This window comes from Falco rusticolus, chromosome 12 (assembly GCF_015220075.1).
Source record: "Falco rusticolus isolate bFalRus1 chromosome 12, bFalRus1.pri, whole genome shotgun sequence".
NCBI lineage: Eukaryota > Metazoa > Chordata > Aves > Falconiformes > Falconidae > Falco > Falco rusticolus.
In genome coordinates, this window is record NC_051198.1 from 8,801,801 (window position 1) to 8,823,075 (window position 21,275).

A 21,275-nucleotide genomic window follows, 5' to 3' on the forward strand; every position below is an offset into this window, starting at 1 on the left:
CCTGCAAGAGCTACCAGCACAATCATCCATTTTAAAACCACAGTCGAAATGATTTTGTTGGAGAGGGGCCAGCTGCCTTTCAGTTGCTAGATTACTGATCCAGCAAAAAAGCACAAAACCCATTTCTAATCTGCCATATAATGATTACCTTAAAAAGTCGCTGCTCTTCACTGAGTTCAAAATAGAAGAAACTAAGATATGAATGCATTTTTGCTAAGCATTTCAACTGATGTGGTTTCCTATATTTGATATGAGGTATAGCCAGTATTATAATTATTTAAAGTAACATTGCTTTCTTATTGGCAAAATGTTGTGCATATAAATACAAAAACCACTAATACAGTATTTTGCTGATACTTGACGACATTAAAAAACTGATAGCATTTATGTTGGCTGTGAGAAGCATCATTGCTGCTATAATGATGATGGCATATTTAGAAAATTTACGTGGAATATTGTTGTACACATACTTTCAGCTTATAAGCATTGCCAGAGAGAATTTATGTTTCTCCTCCTTGCCTTGGGATAAATATGGTAATATTATTATTGGCAGTAACAATTTATTTTGCTATATAAAATGTCTGGAGGGTCCACTCAAGCCAGAAAGCCCATGGTAGGAGATAGGCTGCAGTGTAGCTCCATCCATGCCAGGAATCTGCAGCCTCAAGAGGGAAGATAGGTAAAAGAGCATGGGAAGAAAGAAGGGAAAGGAGATATACACAGGGTCACACAAGAAGTTGATGAGCACCTAAGAACAGAGGGTTTATGAACAAAGGTTTTGTGAACCATATGCTCAAAGCCCAACACCTGGGTCATATGGACTTGATGGAAAGGGCACAGGCAGAGCTCAGTGTATATCATGTTAGAAAAATCAAGGAATAGCTCCCTGCCATCTCCCTATCTAATCCTTCCACTGCTTAAAAAGAAGCAAAAGACTAACAATACAATGTTGTGCATGTGTTTTATCTCATATACCTGCCCAATCTGGCATGCCACAGAAATGGGCCCTGCCTCTAAACAAAACCCAAGCTGCTCGTGTATGAAATTGAGTCTAGTAAATCAATAAAGTCCTGAAATCTGAATCACTGCAATTTTAAGGTGTATTTACCATTCAAAAGCTGAAATGAAACACTTTGTAACAGTTTAGTCAGAAGACGTGTTGCTAATCCCAGGCAGAAAAGCAGCAGTGATCAGTGTGTTCCTGCAGACTGATAGCAAATGAGAAGCCCTGGACAGTGAAGGTTCTTGAAAGCTAAATATGGATCACAGTATTCAGCCATTACGTTTGTCATGTCGCCCTAAATCATCTGTCAACTAACAGAATCCCAAAAGATGTCCCTTTGACGTAGTGACATATCTTGCTTGGTCACTCCATCACAGACACATTCCAGGTGTCCAGCCACCACCAAGCCAGTGCAAAGTCTGTGTTCATCTCGCTGAGGAAAGGCATCTTCCTAAAGGCAGGGCAGTAGGCACTCACCATTACAAAGAAGCAGCCTGTATCCATTACACCCATTTCACAGGGCCGTAGGTCTTCCACGGAACCATCTCACTTTGCACTTTCTTCCTGAATCTGTTTAGAGGAGGCCTCTACCACAAAGGCAAACGCAGTGCTTTGGGGCTCTCCTTTGTTCTGTTTTGTCCTCTCACAGAAGCTCCCCTCCAATGAATAAGCTCTGCTCCTTTAATCTCCCCATTTTCACATCCCATCATCTGGAAAGGTCGAAACGACAGGCTTGTTTACCAAGGCTCCTTCCTTCAGAAGCTGGGTAATACCTTTGACAAGATTGTTTTTGCTTCTCTCAAGAGATATTTACCAGAGGTTAGTGCACTTTTTTCCTTTGGAGACGATTGCTGTCAGCACTGGAAGAGCTTCCCAAGACTGCTGAAAGGAAATAGCGTATCAGAGTATCTAATTTCCAAAGCGATGGTACAAAACAGCCTCTCCGCACGCAACCCCAGAGCGGCGCTCAGGAGTTCTGCATGCCTTTCCATCATGGGAAGTTTTGAGTGTTATTATCAATCTAAAAATTTCTCAATAAGTGCTATGTGAATAATTAAGAACAAGATACAGGTTTGCTGTTTTCAGGATGATTGCTTCAGTTGAAGACTGAAGTCTTCAACTGGCAGTCCAGCTATCAGAAGACGAGCAACCTTTCTAGGGTGATGGGCACTGTTCACAGCAAAGGCACATGCAGCTGCTGCTGATGCCTATGTCCTTACCCCCCGGGTTGTTTCGGCTGAGCTATACTTTCCACTGAGTAGTTATACAGCACATATGGAGTCATTTTAGAAGAGCCATACACACAAAGACTGCTTTTCTTGAAGATTAAAGAAGGACTACAAGCAGGCTCGGACTTTGATTATAATCAGCACTCCAACTTGCAAGAAGTCTCCTTTATGAGAGTCCAGAAAAGCTCAATGGCATTACAATTTTCCTCACCATTTCATGGGGGTTTTCCCTGCCTTGGAAATTTCAGCCTAATTACAAGCAATCAGTTAAGAGTACAAAAACAGCTGTTGCTATTTTCTCAACTTCTCTGAAGCTTTTGCTATAGTTCACTATATTCCTGTTACACACATTTGAACAAATTATTCTGAAGGAGTGGTAAAAATCAAAGAAGCAGAATCATAAAACTACAAGATTTCATTACCCTACTAGGAACTGATGCTAATGCCTTGAAAGTCAGCAGAACAACAGAGAGTGTCCAGTACAGGAATCCATTAAAAAACTCTACCATTTTATGAATGCACAAATATGAACCTTATGTCTTTCCCACTGAGCAAACACTACAAAATACCACACACAAGAAACCAAAATAAAAGCCTTCAAATTCAGGTAGAATCCTGCCCACTGCATCCCCACCCTTGGGACTTACTAAAGGTCTTGTCTTAATTCTGCTCACAGGGATGCCTAGCTAGAAAAGTCCCATCTTAATTTACCAAGTTCTTTCTTTACCTCTTGCAGTAAAAATATAAGCATTCCTCTGCTTATTAACTAACGACAACACTCGATGGTCCCTGATCTCTTTACCTAAAAAGCAAACAGCACAAATACTTTATGCACGAGTATAGTATCCTGTAAAACTGGATTCTACACGGTAGAGGAGGTTTTTCAGAGCTCTAATGTAATGCTGTTGTCGGCTTAAGCTTCTCTAATGTCCCACGTTTCTACAAAACCATTAGCCAAAAGACCTTCCGAAATTTCCAACAGCCTGTGCAGGCATTCATGTTTGCAAATGATAGAGATCTCGTGTCTGCAAAGCACAGGATTAATGCTGCTGCCCCGTATCCCTATCATCAAGCTGGCATCCCTATACTTTCATTACCGTTTCCTGGCAACAAAGCGCTGAGGCAGTTCCATGCATGCTAACAGTCCGTATTCATCCCACCAGCAGACCCTTCCGGAGAGCCCTGCCGAAATGAATGAGTGGATCAGTGGTATCTGCTCCTGCAATATCAGATGCAAACACAAACCCATTTTTTTTCCTGCACGAGGAGAGCATTATTAATGTGATTTTTTATCTAAAGATCAGTTCTATTTTTCTTTCTAGGCATTTATTTTTGGAGTCCTGCCGTATTAGTTCACCCCAAAATATAAAAATCCCATTTATGTTCATACTGCATAGAACAAGCTAGATCTATTGGTTTGGTCTTATCAGCTGGGCAGTTTGATGGTTGGGGCTGTTTTTTCTAGTTTACAGGATCAGTGTGGTAATGTGAAAAATCTAACACTGGGCATATATATATATTTATTTTGAAAGGGAAAATAATTAGCATTTCCATTTTTTAGCAGAGAGATTGTTTCATCAATACCAAGACTAAAAGACAAAGAGCCACATCAAAAGGATGTTACGCTTTCTCCTATTTTAAGTGATATGACTCTTAAGCCTTCTTAGCACTAAACTAACACAGAAGTAACCAACGGCAGAAAAACAGGAAAAGGAGATGATGCTTTTTGTATCTTACACTATTGTGCATACACGAGGGCAAGGGTAAGGGCAAGGGCAAGGGCAAGGGAAAGGGAAAGAGAAAGGGAAAGGGAAAGGGCAGGATCTTCCCACACCACTAGGACACTACCCCAGGGGCTGCACACCACACTCGTGCCCCACCACGGTGCTGGGGACTTTGCTGTCTACCAGAAGCTTTTCTCAGCTGCACTTGTCATCTCAAAAGGTACATGCTAGCAAGCATCTCTTTCAGCCTAGAAAACCTGGACTGGTTAAAAAAACCTCAACCAAATAACAAAAAATATTTCTGCTGAATTAGGATTAGGACAGATTTTGAAGTACACGGAAAGAGAAAGGAAAAGACTACTATTCCCTGTTCTTTGTTACTGAGAACTTACACCAGTATTCCGATACCAGAAGGCTTCTCTCTTTCATTTCCATTATGTTGGTTATACCAGATTATGCAGGGCATCCGCAGCCCTCTGATGAACATCTCATTTGACTCTCACTCTTCACAACCTCCCTTCCCAGCCCTGGTGAGACTTTAGTTAATGTTGCTGTGTTTAACAAATGAATGGACCCTTATGCATTCTCTCAGCCTTACCCAAGGGTCTGCTCATGCTGAAAAGCTGTCAGCTTCACAGCATGTGGATACAGAGAAGATACATTTCATGGTCTTATCATCAAGAAAAAACACTGCATTGACAAAGGATCAATACTCAGGTTTGTACTGATGCTGCCAATATTGTTAAGACTTCTCAGGCAAAATTTGTTGGGCTTGAAAAAGACCCGAGTGTACCCTGGAACAGTTAATTTTCTGTGCTTTCCCCTCTGGCAGCTGGGTCTGGTTTGAAGTCAGGGCAAAGAAACCTTTTGTATCATTAACATTGCTCTATGACCGTCTGCATAGTGAGTTTTTTCCCCACAACGATTGTTTTCTTGGATAAAATTGTCCAGGTAGTGAGAAAGTGAGTAATGTGTTTCAATCACACTTAGCAGATCTAAAGGGTTAGCTGCCCCTTTCTGTAATATACGGCTCTGGCTGTGTTAGCCTAAAATGAGTTTAAGATAGATTCCCTGAAGAAATGGTTCATGGCATATAATCTGGCTGCTAAGCAGTATTTCTTAGGGTGACAGCAGCCCCCGCCGACTTGCTCAAAGGCTGTGGCTGTTGAACAAAGCCAGCATGGGGATGTTCCATGTGTATAAGCAGATGTCCCACAAAAAAAAAAAAAAAAAATTTTTGAAGGACTCACTGAAGAAGGGAAATACAACCCCTGCTCTATGAGCTGTGACACAATCCATGGCTGTGGTCATTTATACACATGTGGTCTCAGTATGCAGGGGCAAGAGGTGACACATTTATGGCACGATGGACTGGGGAAAGTCACAGGGGGTGTAGAGACGTGAGCACTGAGCACTAAGGAACAATATTCATTCTCGCTTCATTGATAGATCCACTTAGGCTAAAGGACAGGTTACTCCGTCCCCAGGGTATGTATTTCCCTCTTCGAGTATTGCCTGAAACTGAGAGTTCAAAGTTTTCTGAAGTCCGAAGGGGCAATGACAATCCCAAGCCTTGTTTGCTGCTTAGCTATGAAGCACAGGCATGGAAGCAGCATGATGAAGTCCAAATACAACCCATTAGTTGACTCTCCCTCAGACATGTTTTGGATGCCAGTTCCCCATTTTGTTCCCAGACCCAGTTCCCAGACCCACAGTCCCATTTTGAGTAGCTTAGAGGCCAATTTGCCAGAGCTGAGAAGCTACAGGCTGTCCCTCACAGGGCTTTCTGCAGATCAGCAGCTGGTGCTTGGATGGAGACTGAGACAAAAGGAGTCTTTACTGGCAACACCCAAATCCAGTATAGGAGGATCAGAAGTAGATTTTTGCCTTTATTTGGTATTATAATATTGCATAGGACAAGCTATAGAAATTTCTTCTCTTTCACAGAAAATGCATTTCCAACCACTAAATTTTGATTTGTCGTGACTTGTGAATGGTTAACACTAACGCAGTGTTAGGAAGGGTTAAACATTTACAGTGACCAATGGACTAGTTAAAACCTGGATGACAAAACCAAACAAACAAAAAAAAAAACCACACACCAATTTTTTGCAATCAGCAAACAGAAAGAGACTAAACCTCGTTTAGCTGAGATTTGAGATAATGTGGAAAAGGTATTATATTTCTAACACATTATTGCAGGTTTGGGAGAGGGGAATCTAGAAGAAGGCACTGTATTCTAAGGTAACACTACCCAATAGGTGCATCTTCTCTAACAAACTCATATAAGCTGCCAGTCCAGCCCTGTGCTCTCAGATGAGGAGAGGTGGGGAGATCACTCTTCTCATCTGTTTGCAGCTGCACTGCTCCATGCATTCTTAGATGGTTTCAAGACCCATCTGAATCAAGCAGTGGAAGGAAAAGCAGTGAAGTGCTGCCATCAAAGTACCTGAGATCACCGCTGGTTGCACAGAAGTCGTCCTTCTGTGCTTTTGTCACCTTGATGTTATCGGTTCACAAGCTAGCTAAATTGCTGTTCGAGCAGAAATATCTCCCTGTGCTGGAAATCACACCTTTGGCAGCAATGTAGACTTACCTTCCAGATCGCATTTTCACATCTATCTGAAAAACAACTAACCTCAAAGTAATGAAGTTGTATCAGTTGAATGGAATTCTCCAGGATAAACTGTCACTTCACACAGAATTAAGGAGGCAGAAAAAGTATGGGGAGACTTCATAGTTCCTCTGTCTTGCAAGAAAAGAACAAAATACCCTTTTTAATAAAACTTTTCAGTACTTCAATTGTTTTATCCATTTTATAAGGAACAAAAACCTTTTATAAAAATTTAATATAATTCATAAAAATACTGTTAAACAAAAGGGGTTTTGTCACTACTAGTTTTCTCCTGAAAAATTACGACCAGCTGTATGTGAAATAATTGCCTTTCAGGCTGAAAACAGGAAATTTTTATATGATTTAAGATGTTGGCTGCTTAATATTGTATAGCCTTACTTTGTAACCAGAAGTGCAGTGGAAAGGATTGTCTTAATCCACCTGTGCACTTAATTTTAAGCCAGCAGATTCATACATTCATTTATCCAAGCACCTGTTCTCATTCCACTCTTTGGAGGTGGGAAATTTATTCATTCAGAGGTAAGATCTCATCTCACAGAGCTGAGATTTATTTTTACATTACTGAAGGCAAGATGGAGTAAATCATAGTCAGAACAGAGTCTTTTAGAAAGCCAATGTGTGCAGAGCTGCTCCGTGTGGAATTCTGATGGAGAGGAGATTGAAGCTGTATTTGATGTTGCTCTTGACCTATGCTATTTGTTGATGTAGGGTTTTGGGTTTTTTTTAAGGGGATGGCACAAGAGAACCCTAACAATTGGAAGGGGCTCTACCACGCTGAGGCTAAATGAGAAATAAGCACTGAAAGGCACTCTGACTCCCAGCATGGCTGCAAACACAAGGCAGCACAAGACATGCAGTCTTTTCCACGGCCAGCCAAGCTTTAGAAGCACTAAAAGAATTTATAGCCAGCTCGAGTCTACCAGATATGGTAAATTTACAGCCAACTCAAGTACCAGAGATGGTATGATTTACCGTCGGCTCCCCAGTGTCTGCTGTGACTGAGAACTAAATGATTTAAATCAATAAATATTTGAAGGAATGAGACAATCAAAATAACTCAGGAGCTTTATTAGTATCCATACGGGGAACTGGCAGACCTTCAACACAAGCCCAGGCAGAACCTGTTAGAGGGGCTTACTACTGCTGTTTGCCCAAACCGCAGTAATTATTAACCACAAGACTAGTAATAAACAAGCTTATTTATGGCTTCATAGCTTGATGCTGGCATGGGTCTTAGCAATTTCAAGGCTGAGTTAGCTCGAGAAAGAAGTGTTTGAAAATCTAAGAGCTTCTTTATAGAATCTTATTGTTCATAGAGCCCCACATTTGATGCTGATGGTAAGCTACCAATAAGCTCCGTGGAAACCCTCAGCTGGGCAAACCTCCCTCCTCAGGCAGGACTGGTGAAACCAGCTCTCTGTTCTTGAGGTTCTACTTCTGGGCAAGCCTGTCTGTTTCCCTACCGATCTGTGTTTTGAAGGGCAGGTTTGCCCTTCGATCCAGCACATGCTGTATTCCCTCCCCATCTGGGGAGAGGGCTCCTTAGTTCCACAGTGGTGCCACCAGCTATTTGATACCACCATGACCACCCAGCTTCCAGCCCACCAATGCTGCTTGAAGCAGGCCAAGCTTCCTGCTCACCCCTTTGCCACAGTTCATCTGGGCTGTTGCAGGCATCACCTCTAACTTCCCACTTCACAGCTGCATCAAGCTCAGAGATACAGGTAATGCTGCCAGCATCCAGTTCCATCCTCGGCAGTCCCTTCAGATGTCTGTGGTTTGCATCAGGGCCCCCAGCACACTCCTTCAAGGTGTCTGGGCTGCTTTACGCGCAAGACCAGCAATGACATGGGGCAGGTGTGACTTTGGCTCAGGCTGCTGAGACAAGGGATGTGAGAAGCTCTGCCAGGGCTTCTGCTCTTTTGCTTGGCAGCGCGCTTGGGCCCCGGCTATGACCCTCTAGTCCTTAGCGGGCTGCACTGCAATTGGTGCCTGGCCAGGTACCTCTACAGAGCCAGAGCTGTACGCCTGATCTCAGACCTGTCTTGGTTACTCCTGACTTGCCTGGTGGCCAGTGAGCAGTGAAGCAGTGCCTGAACTGCTGGCTGTAAACAGCTCCCTTGTTCAACTGTGCTCTTGCTTGTGCAGTCTGTCTGCCCCACACGGCTGGGCACCTGGCGGCCCTGCTTCATGGACACACCTGCCCTTGCTGCTGCCTCAGGACAGCAGGTGCCTCTCCAGCTGTTTTACCAAATGCCATCAGCTTCATGGATCACCCAGGCTTGTTCCTCTAGTAGGTCATGCTCTGCAGGCCAGTTCCTAGGCTTCCTAGCTCTGCTCTGGACAGTGGCTTCATGCCCTGCGAGCCCATCCCCCTCTCTCGCAGTGCCCCTGTAGCTGCTGTGCTGAGCCCTGCTTCCTCTTCTGTTTCCCAGCTCCACAGCCAGGACACACCTGGTGTGCTGAGAATTCAAGAACCAGGTGAGCGCTGCAAGAAGCTGCAGCTAAAAACTGGTTTGTATTGATTGTGGGGGAAGATGTTCACAATGGGGGACTTGTGTGTTGTGAGACTTGGAAAAAAAAAAAGCCGGTGATGGAAACAACCAAGCAATTTTATACAACTAAGCAGGTAAGTCTTGATTTCATTATACTACAATGTATTGCATGTATTAGGATTCAAAAGTATTGAATTTCAAACGCTCAGTGTAAGTCACATCACTTACACTACATTTAGTATGCTGATTGCATGTAAAACTGAAAAATTAACCCAGACTGAAAGAAAAAGGGAAGGAATGCAGGCATTCTTGCATGATAATAAAGCAAACCAGTGCACTGCTATTCTTTCCAGCAAAGAGTTACAGTGTGGACAGATGACACTGCCACCAATTAATACTAATAAAAGGACAACCCCAGTACCCTGAACTAATTTGGAGCCACCTGTATAAAACTAAAAGTGCTACCCACGTTTCATCTTTTTCAGTATATTAGCACACCCAGTTGTAATTCCCTCACTAATTGGGAATCACCACGATGACAAATATAGCAAATAAGAGGAGCTGTCTGTTAAAAGCAGCGTTCAGCATACTTGCAAGTTCAGATGAGCTTTCGCCCCAGGGGATTGAAGCAGCAGTGTAACACAAGAGATGCAAAGCCCTAAAACTGTCAGCGGCGGCACCTGGTCTGAGAGGGAACAGGCTCCCCATAGAGGAAAGGCTGGTCTAGAAGCAGAGTATGACAAGGGAAACTGAACTAGGGAGTCTGCTAAGGGTTTTGCATCTTCTCTAAGGTGTAGACCCCTCCCTCTGGGGTTTGGGGTTTTTTTAGGGGGAGCAAGGAGGTGGTCTGTTACTGGCTTCCAAGAGCCCTTGATGCTAATTGAAACTTCTAGGTATTATCAGAGTGGTGATAGTTGCTGCCATCTGGTGAAAACTAAAACCGAAGAAACACAGCTGAGATGGGAAAGGGAGTAATTCACTAGTGTACTCAGATGGCTTCTGCTGAACAAGTTTGTTATGTGACCTGTGGAGTCCGCCTCCAAGTTCTATTCCATTGATTATTTTTTTAATTTTTTTTTTTCCTAGTATGCTTGATAAAACACAAAGATGAAATATACTTCTTTCACATTTTATGCTGGATATAACTAATTAACCGGGACCATCAAGTATCTAAAATTTAATTCTGGTTCACTTAACAATGGTAAGTATTTAATTTTTGTTTCAAATAATGCAATGGTTTTCTGTTGCCGTAAACTAGAAGTACGTCCAAAGAACTAAAGTGCTGTGCTATTTTTTTTCCTGTGGAAGTGGTAAGGGAGAAAGATGACTTGGTCAAGAGAACAAGCAAACAGTTGTATTAATCATGATAGAATGATTTTCCCCTGAAACAGTAGTAATAAATAATTGGTTGTGGTGGTATACTCTTCCCTTGGTTGGTGAAGCTGCCTTGACTAAATTACACAGTTTACCTGAAAAGTCTGTCAGGCAGTGTATTTAACAATCAAGAGTATAAACCACCAATAATACATGTCAGGCAAATGTGTGGAGGTTCTTTTCTTTTAGATCAAGCAGTAATGCATTCAAGCATCTTTCTAGTTATTATGAAACAACCTTATTAAAGGAACTGCCATATATTTTTCCCTATCCACATACTGTTTTTGTTTGCCCCTCTCCCAACCACTGGGTGTCCTATTGTCCCCCGAAGCGGGTCAGCTGGGTCCTCTTCATGAGTGGTTACAGTTCATTCAGGTGGTTCAAATTACGTTTTTCCAAGTGCTTCACCATGCATTTGTCAATGTTTAATTTCTCCTGCCATCATGCTTTGCTTTGTTAGTTTGCAGAGATCGTGTATCCTGAGCCTGCAAACAATAATCTGTCAATCACTGCAGCCTTCTCAGCTCCTTCTGCAATCCACACCGGTGGACAGCAGTCAGTGCAACTGCCCAGCAACCACTGATTCATAGGACGCAATTCCTTCTCTTTTGCACCTTCCAATCGAATATAGATCCTGAAGTTGTTCACCCTTCAAAGAACCTTTTCTGTCTTAAATGCGAGGTTTCGTGTATATTGACTTTGCAAGAGCTCACAGCACCACTGTCTGTACTTGCCAGGGAATTTCCTTATTTCCTGTCATTTTGTTCATGGTCTTTGTCCATGTTCCAGTGTTCAGCAATGTGCTGTATTATCACACTCCTTGACACAGCAGAACACATCACTTAAAGGGTAGAACCAAAATGCTGAAGACTAATCCAGCCATAACACAAAGCATTCACACTCATGTTTCTTTCTAGCATATGATTTTGATTACACACACAGGTGAGATATTTCTATACTGATAAAGTAAAGTAACTTCACTTATCCCACAATCTTCATACAGGAAGGTAACTGTGAGAAGTGTGAAGCATCGTTACGTGTACACGGACCCAACCAAAGTTATGAGGACTGCACAATATTATGAATCTTCCACTATACACAGCTCTTGGTTATTGTCCTGTTTTAGTTCAGATAATTGCATTTAGAAAAGGAAGACAAAGGAAAAAAAACTCAATTTTTATTACAGGTTTCATAACAAACAGCAGTAATAATAATGAAATGAAATGCTAGATTTCCTTGACCTTGAGCAAAGGGCTGGAAGGAGGAAAGGCAGTGGCTACGAAGATATTTTCAAGAACCATGAAATCTTTATTTTGTTTCTTCAGTGCTGTTTGACAATCTCTGATGAAGCAGCTGCCTCTTCAAGCTGGAAGGATGTTTCCAGCCCGTTATATTGGTGATGAATTATAATTGCTTACCAAGTTGCTACAGGCATTCTGCTAAGAAACTTGAAATAATTTTTACAATACTTCAGGCTTTCAGGGACTTTTAAACAAATGACAGTTTTTAGTGACTACGAGAGCATTATACCCCTCTGTTTGGGGATTAAGAAAACAGAAGTAATCCAAATAAACCTTGGGGAGGCGAGCAGGAAGCCAACCTGAGGAATGAATGTCACTTCTATTGAACTGGCAGGCAGACTGTGAAATCCCACCTGAGGAGCAGGAAAGACACAGCTTTTCTGCTTTACTGCATTCAAATTCTGCAAGAATAAATCAGTTGTGCTTAAAGTGACTCTGAGCAAGTATGATTGTGGCATACTGTGCTGGAGGAATTACAGAAGCCATGAATTCTTCCTTACCTTGTGCCAGGTTGAGGGGGTTTGTGTGTTTCTTTTCTTTAGTATCTACTCTATGAACAGTTGAAGGACTTTATTTTTAAAATAATTTATGTCAGTATTTTTGATTCTGCAAGACAAATTGCCTTAGCTACGTTGACTCAATAGTTTTGAACACTTACTAAGTTATGAAGTTATATGGACTGTACAACTGATCAACACAAAAAATAGCAGTCAGCCTTTCTGAGAAATAGTGCTTTAATGTATTGTTCATGCTTGGATTTCAAAGGTATGCTTTAACAACTACTTTAAGACAATAAACAAAGAAAACTAAGTAGGGTGCTAAAACTTGAGTGGAACTGCTGCCTGTGTTTTGAATCTGTGGCATGTACACATTGCATATGGCACTGTACTAGCACACCATTTCCCATACTGTGGAATGGTCTAACAACTGAAGAACATGCTGCTCACTTCTACTAGTAAAAAACATCTAAATCCATAGCTTTTTGCTTTTATATTCAACTCACTTTAATCCATGTTGTTCTTTTTAAGCTTCCTACATACCAGATTTCCTTTTTACTCAAGGAAACTCTAGAATCTGGAAGTAACGCTGGGTTTTCTTCCCGAAATGTAACTGAACCAAGAACTCTCTACCTAACATTCCTGCCTCTTTACAAAGCATTGGCCTGCCCAAACATAATTTATAGTTTAAGCAAGGACTATCTTATTTATATCACTCCTCCAAGAACATTTTTTTGTTATGTAACCAGGTTAAACCTTTGCAACTTAAATGTTTCTGGAAAAGCCTGCATAATTATTCATAGAAGTGAAGGTATGCAGCCTGCAAAATTATTCCAAAAATTCAAGGGCTGCAAACTCAATCTCTTCTGTTTATTTGTCCGGAGCTACCACTACCACAGAGATTTTCAAAGTTATCTTCAAGAAATTACATGCTCGGATACCTTGCCTTTTCAGTACTAAAACTAAACCCAAATGTTATCTAATGAATGTCTGCAGTCTAAGTTACTGCTTCTCTTTGTGCTCCCAAAGTTAGTGTGTCAGCTGTCAGTTGTGAGAAGAAAAAAACACCACGAAGTGAGTGTATTGCTCTGCTGGCACAGAGCAGAGCTAAAGCCCGGGGCAAGCAGCCCCCGGCTCGGTCAGTTCCAGGCCCGGCTGCGGTTTCCAGAGCCCCGACTACCACCGCTCTGGCTCCGGGGCTGAGCCCGTGCTCCCCGAACTCTTCCGTGCGCCTCACCCGGGCGGCGGGGCGGGCAGGGGGGCCCGCCGGGGGACTAGGCCTGCCTGCACGTTCCTCTGCCTCTGAGGTGAGAGCCAGGAACAAACGACGGACACGGCTTGCTAACCCGTATCACTTAAACCGGGCTGCTTGACGAGCGCCTTTATGACTCGTTTAGCCCTTTTACGGCGCCGCCTGTAGTGTACGAGCACACACCAGCACCCGCAGCAGACCGAGAGCAGCCCCACCAGCACCGCGGTAGCGGCGCGGCCCCGCGGCGGGCGGCACTGCGCAGGCGCGGCTCGCCATCGGAGCGCTGGCGCTCGGCACATCGATTGCTGCGGGAGCGGCTGTGCTGCCTGCGCGCCCGGGGCGGGCAGCCGCTGTCTCGGCGGGAGGAGGTGAGCCAGGCGGCGGCGTGGGGCTGGGGCTCGGGCCCGGCAGGGCGGCGAGGTGGCGGGCTGCCTCGAGGCCGCCTCCGGGCAGTGTCCGAACCGCCGGCCTTGGGGCCCGCCCGTGTGGGGAGGGTAGGAGCGGGACGGGCGTGCGGCCTGCGGGACGGCGGGCAGCCCCGGGGCCTGTCCCAGGCCTCGCGGCGCGGGGAGCGGCGCCGGCCGGCGTGTGCTGCGCTGCCGGGGGGGCCGGGGGGAGGGTGGACCCGGGGCCGCTGCCGGAGGGCCCGGGGGGAGGGTGGTCCCGGGGCAGCAGCTCCCCTTCCTGGGGGCCTGGAGCGCGCTAACGGCTCCTTTGTGTGCTCTGCCCCCAGGCCGGTCTGCAGCCGCCGGGAGGATGGACATCAGGCCGAACCACACCATCTACATCAACAACATCAACGACAAGATTAAGAAGGAAGGTACGGGTGCCTGCGGGCCGCCTCCGGGGCGCGGGCGGTGGCACCGGGGCTGGCTGCGGCACGGCGCCGGGCGCTCCCGCAGTGCCGCGCGGGGCGGGGGCGGGAGCCACGCCAGCGCCCGGCTGCGTGTCCTGAAGTAGCAGCGAAAGGCAGTAAACGTGGCACAAAGCTTAAGCCGTTCTGTAAGGCAGGGGCCTCGTTTGTAAGGAAGCTTCTTGTTGCCTCTCTGCTGTAGTTCTGTAGCTAACCGCATAGGTTCGCCTTGCTTGTCAGTAACTAACAAGAGGACCAGAGACAATATCCGATGGATGCTAACAGGCCCGTTGGCACGTGTTTCGGTGGTCAGCTGTCCCCTTTTGCTGAAACGTGGAACATCTGCGTGCTCCTCCTTTGCTTTAGCACCGTGCAAAAGCAGCAAGCATGGCGTGAGCTGGCCTGCTTGGGATTGCAGCCCTCTCTAGAGAGGTAGAGTTTTAGAGTTACTTGAGGTGTGCTAGAAAAACCCAAACCAACATTTTCTGGCGGCATATTCAATGTCTGCATAGGGCCATCCACTTTATACTCGTGCTTAGCTTGTAATCTAAAGCCATCACAGTAACTTGTTATGATTTGTGAACTGAGTGGCTGGATCATACTAGAGCTACTTAAATGTTTCTTCAGGGTGGTTTAGAGACAGATCTGAAAGTATAAACAGCTTTGCTGAGAAATTATTAACTTATCAAGATGGTTCTACTGAATAAATTTAACTTGGGGCTTTGTTTGTAGCATGTTGTGCCCTCTAAACTACTAAGTCTCCATAATGAAATTGTGTGGTTATGATTTTTAAATGTAGGGTTTCAGATTACCTGTAAAGCTTATAAACGTGTTTTCTTCTTTAATATAGTTTTTGAAGTTATTTTTAAGGAAAGTGTTTTGATAAGAAAACTTTAAAAGGAAAAATACATAGTGCTGTGATTGGTCAAGAGCAGCTGGAGAAAGTGACAGTGGGCTGGTATTGCCAGGTCTTAAGAGCAGTAAACAAGAGGCACTGCTCTTACGCTGCTGAAATATTTCAAATGTAAGATTTGAGAGTTAAAATAGTTATGCAATACAGAGGATTTATTTAGCTTGATTTTGATAAGATTAAGGTTTAATTTGGCATGTAGTGAGGTGATTTTAAATAATGAAAATAAATCTGTTGCCACTGTAAGGTACAGTGTGATCATACAAACATGCACTCTGATCCAGAATATGAAAAAAATTTACGTGCGTGAGAATTGAATAAACAGTTACAAACAAAACTTCCAAATTAGCCTTCAAGTAACTATTTTGCTGTGTTCTTGCTTTAAATCGTACCTCTTTACTATTGCGTGTCACAGTATTGATTTTCTGATCAGTCTTTGATGATTGTCATACCTCGTACTTGAATGTGTTAAAGAGTGTGTATATAGATATACATGTGTATGAACCAACGTGTATACATATCCTTCTGTAATCGTTATTCTCTTACAACGATAGACTGGACAGCGGTACCACTTTTCAATACCTGAATACTTGCGACGTGAAACCAAGCGTTAGACACCAACTTACAAAAACTGGGCAAATAAGCTCGTGCTCATGTAAGATACCACTGTGAGAGTTAAAGCTGGCAAAAAACATTGTTCCTGAAGGACATCCGTAAAGTGGACATTTGCGTGCATAGTATTATACTTTTATATGTATATAATCTATAATCTGTTATGGTCTATTCTTTGTGTATGGTCAACAGAACTGAAGAGATCCCTGTATGCGTTATTCTCACAGTTTGGTCATGTGGTCGACATTGTGGCTTTAAAGACTATGAAGATGCGAGGACAGGCTTTTGTTATATTTAAAGAACTTGGATCATCTACCAATGCTTTGAGACAACTACAAGGCTTTCCGTTTTATGGGAAACCAATGGTAAGTTACTTTGTTAGCTTTTTAAAGAAAAAAAAATTTCCACAGTACAATACAGTGGTTTGGTACTTGCACTGTGTCAGTTAGTTATCACGTGCACTTGTAATTGTGCTGTTATGCAGTGATCTCACATCTTGATGAATATATGTATTTATGCAAGCTAGAAGGATGCCCGAGAGACTGTAGTTAAGACACACAGAGGCTGAGCTTAGCATTTAGGTCTCCTAAGTGATGGCTTTATGTTTTTCTATGCTGGATTAGTTTTTAAGATCTTAAATACTTGTGTTTTACTCACCATGTCTTCTGTTGAACTGATTAAATTCATTCTGTAATGTTACTGAAATTAGGCGCTTTGAGTTAAGCTTATCTAGAGTAAGCTTAATGACTATTATATTTTTAATAAATAGTTAGAATATGAGGCTTCCTTTTTGAGGTAACAATGAGTAGGGTGAAGATCTCTGCAGGTTTACTTTCTAGAAATCAACAGGTGTGACCAGTGATTTGTTTTTTAAATAGATGGCTAGTTCTGCTTATGTGTGCATTGGGTCACCAAACCAAGTAACTGAATTTCAGTATAACTTCAGTGAAACAAAGACACTGCTGGCTGATAGAAAGGGATTTAATAATGTACTCAATAACATGCAGAATAGTACAATAATTGACACATTGTTGCCTGCTTGGATGCAAATGGCCTATTTCACTTCAGTGATAGATGATGTATTAATACTGGCTTTCAGCTCATGGCTTTGAGCGCTAAGGAGATCAGACAGTTGTGTGGCGAGGCCATGAGCTTTTTCCATGAACACTTTCGGATTCTCTGATTAAAACCTTAAAAAGGAATCATGTAAGCTCGGTTCTGTCATGTACCCTTAAAGAGTTTTGTGCTCAGTAAAACTCAATAGGAAATAAAAAGATAAAGGCTTTAGAAGCTTTCAGGTGTACTTCTTTCTTTGAGTATTGCCTGCAGCATGCATACTCTTAAGCCCTAAAGAAAAGCATTTAAAATAAGTCTTCCGCTGCCGCGTAGTTTTGTACTGAGGTAGTCTCTGACAGCAAAAGCGATAGGATTGTGTGCATATATACTGTTGCACACCTCTATACACATAGGTGAATCTGCTCACCCCCCTGACTTCTGCATTGGGCGGCCCTTGTCAGAAAAATCAATACTGTTGTGCTGCTGACACAACTTATGCAATCAGGTTTGGGCCTTTCTATTTAAGAAGTCTGAATTTTACTGAACTCAGTCTTCTGCAGAGATCTGAAAATCACCTTAAAATTTTAACTCCCCTTAGAATGGGGTTAAAAAACTCTCAGTTTTTTTTAATAGAAGCTAATGCCAGTTTTGTCAAATTTCCTTATATTGCTTTGTACATGTTACCTCAACAACTGTTAAAAAGATGCTGTTAGATGAATAGGGTTCTGATTTCAATGAGTTATAATTAGCAATTTCCATCTTAGGTGGCTGGGGGTTTTTTTGAGTTCCGTAGTTGTGTTCAGAATTAATTATGAGACTTAGATAGTCTGTAAGCATATCTGCAGTTTATAACAACATTTTTAATACAAGAAGTTCCTGCAAAAAAATATGTAAATGCACAGTAGAACACAGGTAACGAAAGTGGTGTAAAAGGTTCAGTATTACCAACTGCAAAATGTGCTGATTTGGTGGTTTTTTTCCCTTTAAAAAGCGTATTCAGTATGCAAAAACAGACTCCGACATAATCTCTAAAATGCGTGGTACTTTTGCTGATAAGGAGAAAAGGAAGGAAAAGAAGAAGGCCAAATCTCTGGAGCAGTCAGCAAATGCACCAAATAAAAAAGTTATCCAGGTAAACTGCTTCTCTGTTTAAAAAGAAAAAAACAGACAAACACAAAAGCTATTTTAAATTAATTTTTTTTTTTTTAGGACTTAGGCATTTTCTTTTGGTACTTCTCAATTCCCTGAATTGTGGTCTATTGATATTTAATGCTCTTGAGCACTCACTAGAAGTTGAAGGGGAGCGAGCTGATTATGTAGTCCTTGCTGTTTGGGTTTGGGGGGGGCGTTGTTGGTTTTGGGTTTTTTTTTTTCCATATTACCAGATGAAAATGAAGATTTTAGGTTAAAGATTTTAGATTAAAGGGCAAAGGTACAATAAACCAAAGTAAAAACTAGCCTGTTTTTAAAAAAATGAAAAAAAAGAGGAGGGATGTGTGCTTATCTTCAGTGCCAGCTTGAAGTGCTCAACCAGCTTTTCTATTCAGTATTTTAATGCCCTATTTGCTCTATAAGCAATGAAGAATGATAAATGGGAAGAAGGTCATTCATCTACAGTTAGATGAAAAGGACATACCTATTTTTCTCCTATTAGGTATGTCCTGTCTAGGCCTTCATTTTCAAAACTACTTCCTACTTTCTATTAAACTAAATTTTATAATGTGGAGAAACAGTGATTTACTGTATCTGCCAACTTGGCCATTAGTAGCATCAGATACTACTGATGTTTTTTCTTCGAGTGCCTGGGTTTGGAGTTCAGCAACATTAATGTGCTTTATGTTTCCCTGTGGGAAGTGTCTCCTAAGCAACAAATGTTCTTTGGATTGTAGCTTAAAAAAACCTTAACATAATTTGAGTTGTACAGAAATATGGTGATGTGTGCTTAGATATTTCTAACAGAAAACTATTTTGTACTTACTAGGGAGCAACACAAAATTCAGCCAGTGCCCCAGGGACTGCAGCACAGAATCAGCAGGTAATGCTTCTTTTTTGTGTGACTAAAAGCACTAATGTTTAAAAGTAAGATTTGCTGTGAATAATGTTTTTTTACACATGGAAATTTGAGGATATATTATCCAGCTTCCTTTATGGTCTGTGAGACATTGTCTAACAGCTAAATCACAGTAAAACAAAAGAAATCCCACTTTTACTATTATCTGGTTGATATGAAATGCAAATCTGCAGTTTCTTCCTACTGTATGGAAAACGGTATTGTTAACAGATCTGACTTTATTCTTAAATTTGGACTGTGTTTATTACCAGTTCAGAAGTCTTTCCTCTCCCACCGTTGTTAACAAATGCCCTTTAATTTGTTTTGTTCTAGTAGTAGAAAAGGAGAAGGACGACTACACAGGGTGCCAGAATATCTGCCTAACAGCTTTCTCTCAGGAGTTCAGGGGTCCTCTGCTCACTTCTTTATTCTCATAAGTGTCTTACTTTCCAAAGGATTGTGTAGAGATGTAGCAATGACTCCCTACTCTTCATTCATCTTGCGTGCTCAGTGACCTTCTGAATGGTTCACATGTATTAGAAGTGGAGGTACTGAAGAGCCAGAATTTGCAGGAGGGCAAATACTATAGAAGAGTGTCTTTGCCTGTCTTACATCTTTCTTGAGTACTGTCATTGAGAATTACAATCGTAATCCACAGGATGTCTTGCTCCCAGTCTGGGTATTCTTTCAGTTATCATTTGCAACAAGGCACAATATGTGTATGTCAGTTTGCATTGAAGCACAACACCAGGTATTTGTTTGAACTTGAGAAGTTTATTTTCTAATGGCACTGCCTGGAATAGTTCCATCAGCTGAAGGAAGTTGTTCTGCTGAGGTATTAACTTACTTGGCACCATTATGAGGGTGTTTGAAGATGTGGTGTCCGATTTCTTTTTAGGTGTCTTGGACAGCACTGCAGCAAGCACTCAGGCACCTGGGTCCCACCCTGGCAGTGCTGAGAGTACTGCAGTATCAGCTGCTGAGTTGCGGACTTTAAACATGACATCTATAACAATACGTTACTGTGATTTTTGTGGAAATAAGAGCCTCTCCAAATTCATATATCCTTGTAAAAGAGACAAGGGGCTCTGCATATTGCATGAAGTTACGCTGAAGTCCAGCTAGCGGTGTTATGAGCAAAACTAAGGATATGCAAGTCATGGTTCAAATAATCATGCAGACAGACGCAGAGGAACAGACAGGTGTGTATAATCTTCTGAGCTTTGATCTCTTGTTGTTGCAGGTGCCTGATAACCCACCAAACTATATCCTTTTCCTTAATAACTTGCCTGAGGAAACAAATGAGATGATGCTGTCCATGTTATTCAATCAGTAAGTTTTGAATAAAGGACCTGTCCTTTGAATTCTTCTGTTACCTGTATGCTTTTCCTCAGTTGGCAAGCTTACTTTTTAGAAATAGGAGCTTCTTCTGAAGGTATTTAATTTTTTTTTGTCTTGCTGCCAAGATTGCAGATGTCAGTTCTGATTACTTGGTTCAGAAAGGAAATACGATATTTTTCATAGCTGGTTTTGATTGTGTTATCTATCACCAGTCTGCCTGGGATTTAAGATGGTGACTGTAATGTTAAAGACTTTATGACAGCAGGAGCAGTTTTAAAACTAGTTTTAGTTGCTTCTGCATGTGCACAAGACTGATTAAATTACTTCTGTGTAATGATCCTTAGTTGAGCCATGGTTCTAAGGACAGGGCATATAAAACCCTTCAATTTAAATCTTTCATTAGTAGTAACTATTATATTAGTAGATGCTTATCATAAAGTCTTACGGCTACTGAAGAGAGAGATATTATCAAACTAGGAAATACTATATGACTCTTTTCACCTTATTTTAAAGGTTTCCTGGATTCAAAGAAGTACGCTTAGTGCCTGGGCGCCACGACATTGCATTTGTGGAGTTTGAAAATGAGAATCAAGCAGGAGCTGCTCGAGATGCTCTCCAAGGATTCAAGATTACTCCATCTCATGCCATGAAAATCACTTATGCAAAGAAATAACCGGATGCTTCTATAAAGGAGTTCTGTTGATAGTTGTTTTTGTAATACAATGATACTTTGATCAGCTAGCATGTGTGCCGTTTTCTGCAGAAAACCTAAAACTTGAGTAAAATTGCCGCAATGGCCAGGACACATGTAGGATTTCCGTGGATCTACTGGATAGTAAACTTTTGTGTTGAAATACTAATTTTTATAAAATAAATTCAGTTGATGCTGTTTTCAAGCCATGTTTTTCCTTGAATCTTTCTTATTGTTGATCCGTTAGGCTTG

The 21,275-nt window shown here is 42.1% G+C and overlaps 1 protein-coding gene across 2 annotated transcripts; it reads left to right on the forward strand.

Annotated features, from left to right (window-relative positions):
* The first annotated feature begins 13,763 nt into the window (after positions 1-13,763).
* SNRPB2 (small nuclear ribonucleoprotein polypeptide B2) lies at positions 13,764-21,228 on the forward strand. Of its 2 annotated transcripts, none has more exons than XM_037405742.1 (7): positions 13,764-13,878; positions 14,244-14,330; positions 16,078-16,250; positions 17,933-18,073; positions 18,923-18,976; positions 20,235-20,323; positions 20,846-21,228. In XM_037405742.1, the coding sequence occupies exons 2-7, from the start codon at positions 14,267-14,269 to the stop codon at positions 21,003-21,005; spliced, it is 681 nt and encodes a 226-aa protein (XP_037261639.1). In that variant the 5' UTR covers positions 13,764-13,878; positions 14,244-14,266; the 3' UTR covers positions 21,006-21,228. The 2 variants fall into 2 exon arrangements, with proteins under 2 accessions (XP_037261639.1, XP_037261640.1); XM_037405743.1 differs by lacking the exon at positions 13,764-13,878 and adding an exon at positions 13,888-14,004.
* The last annotated feature ends 47 nt before the right edge of the window (positions 21,229-21,275 follow it).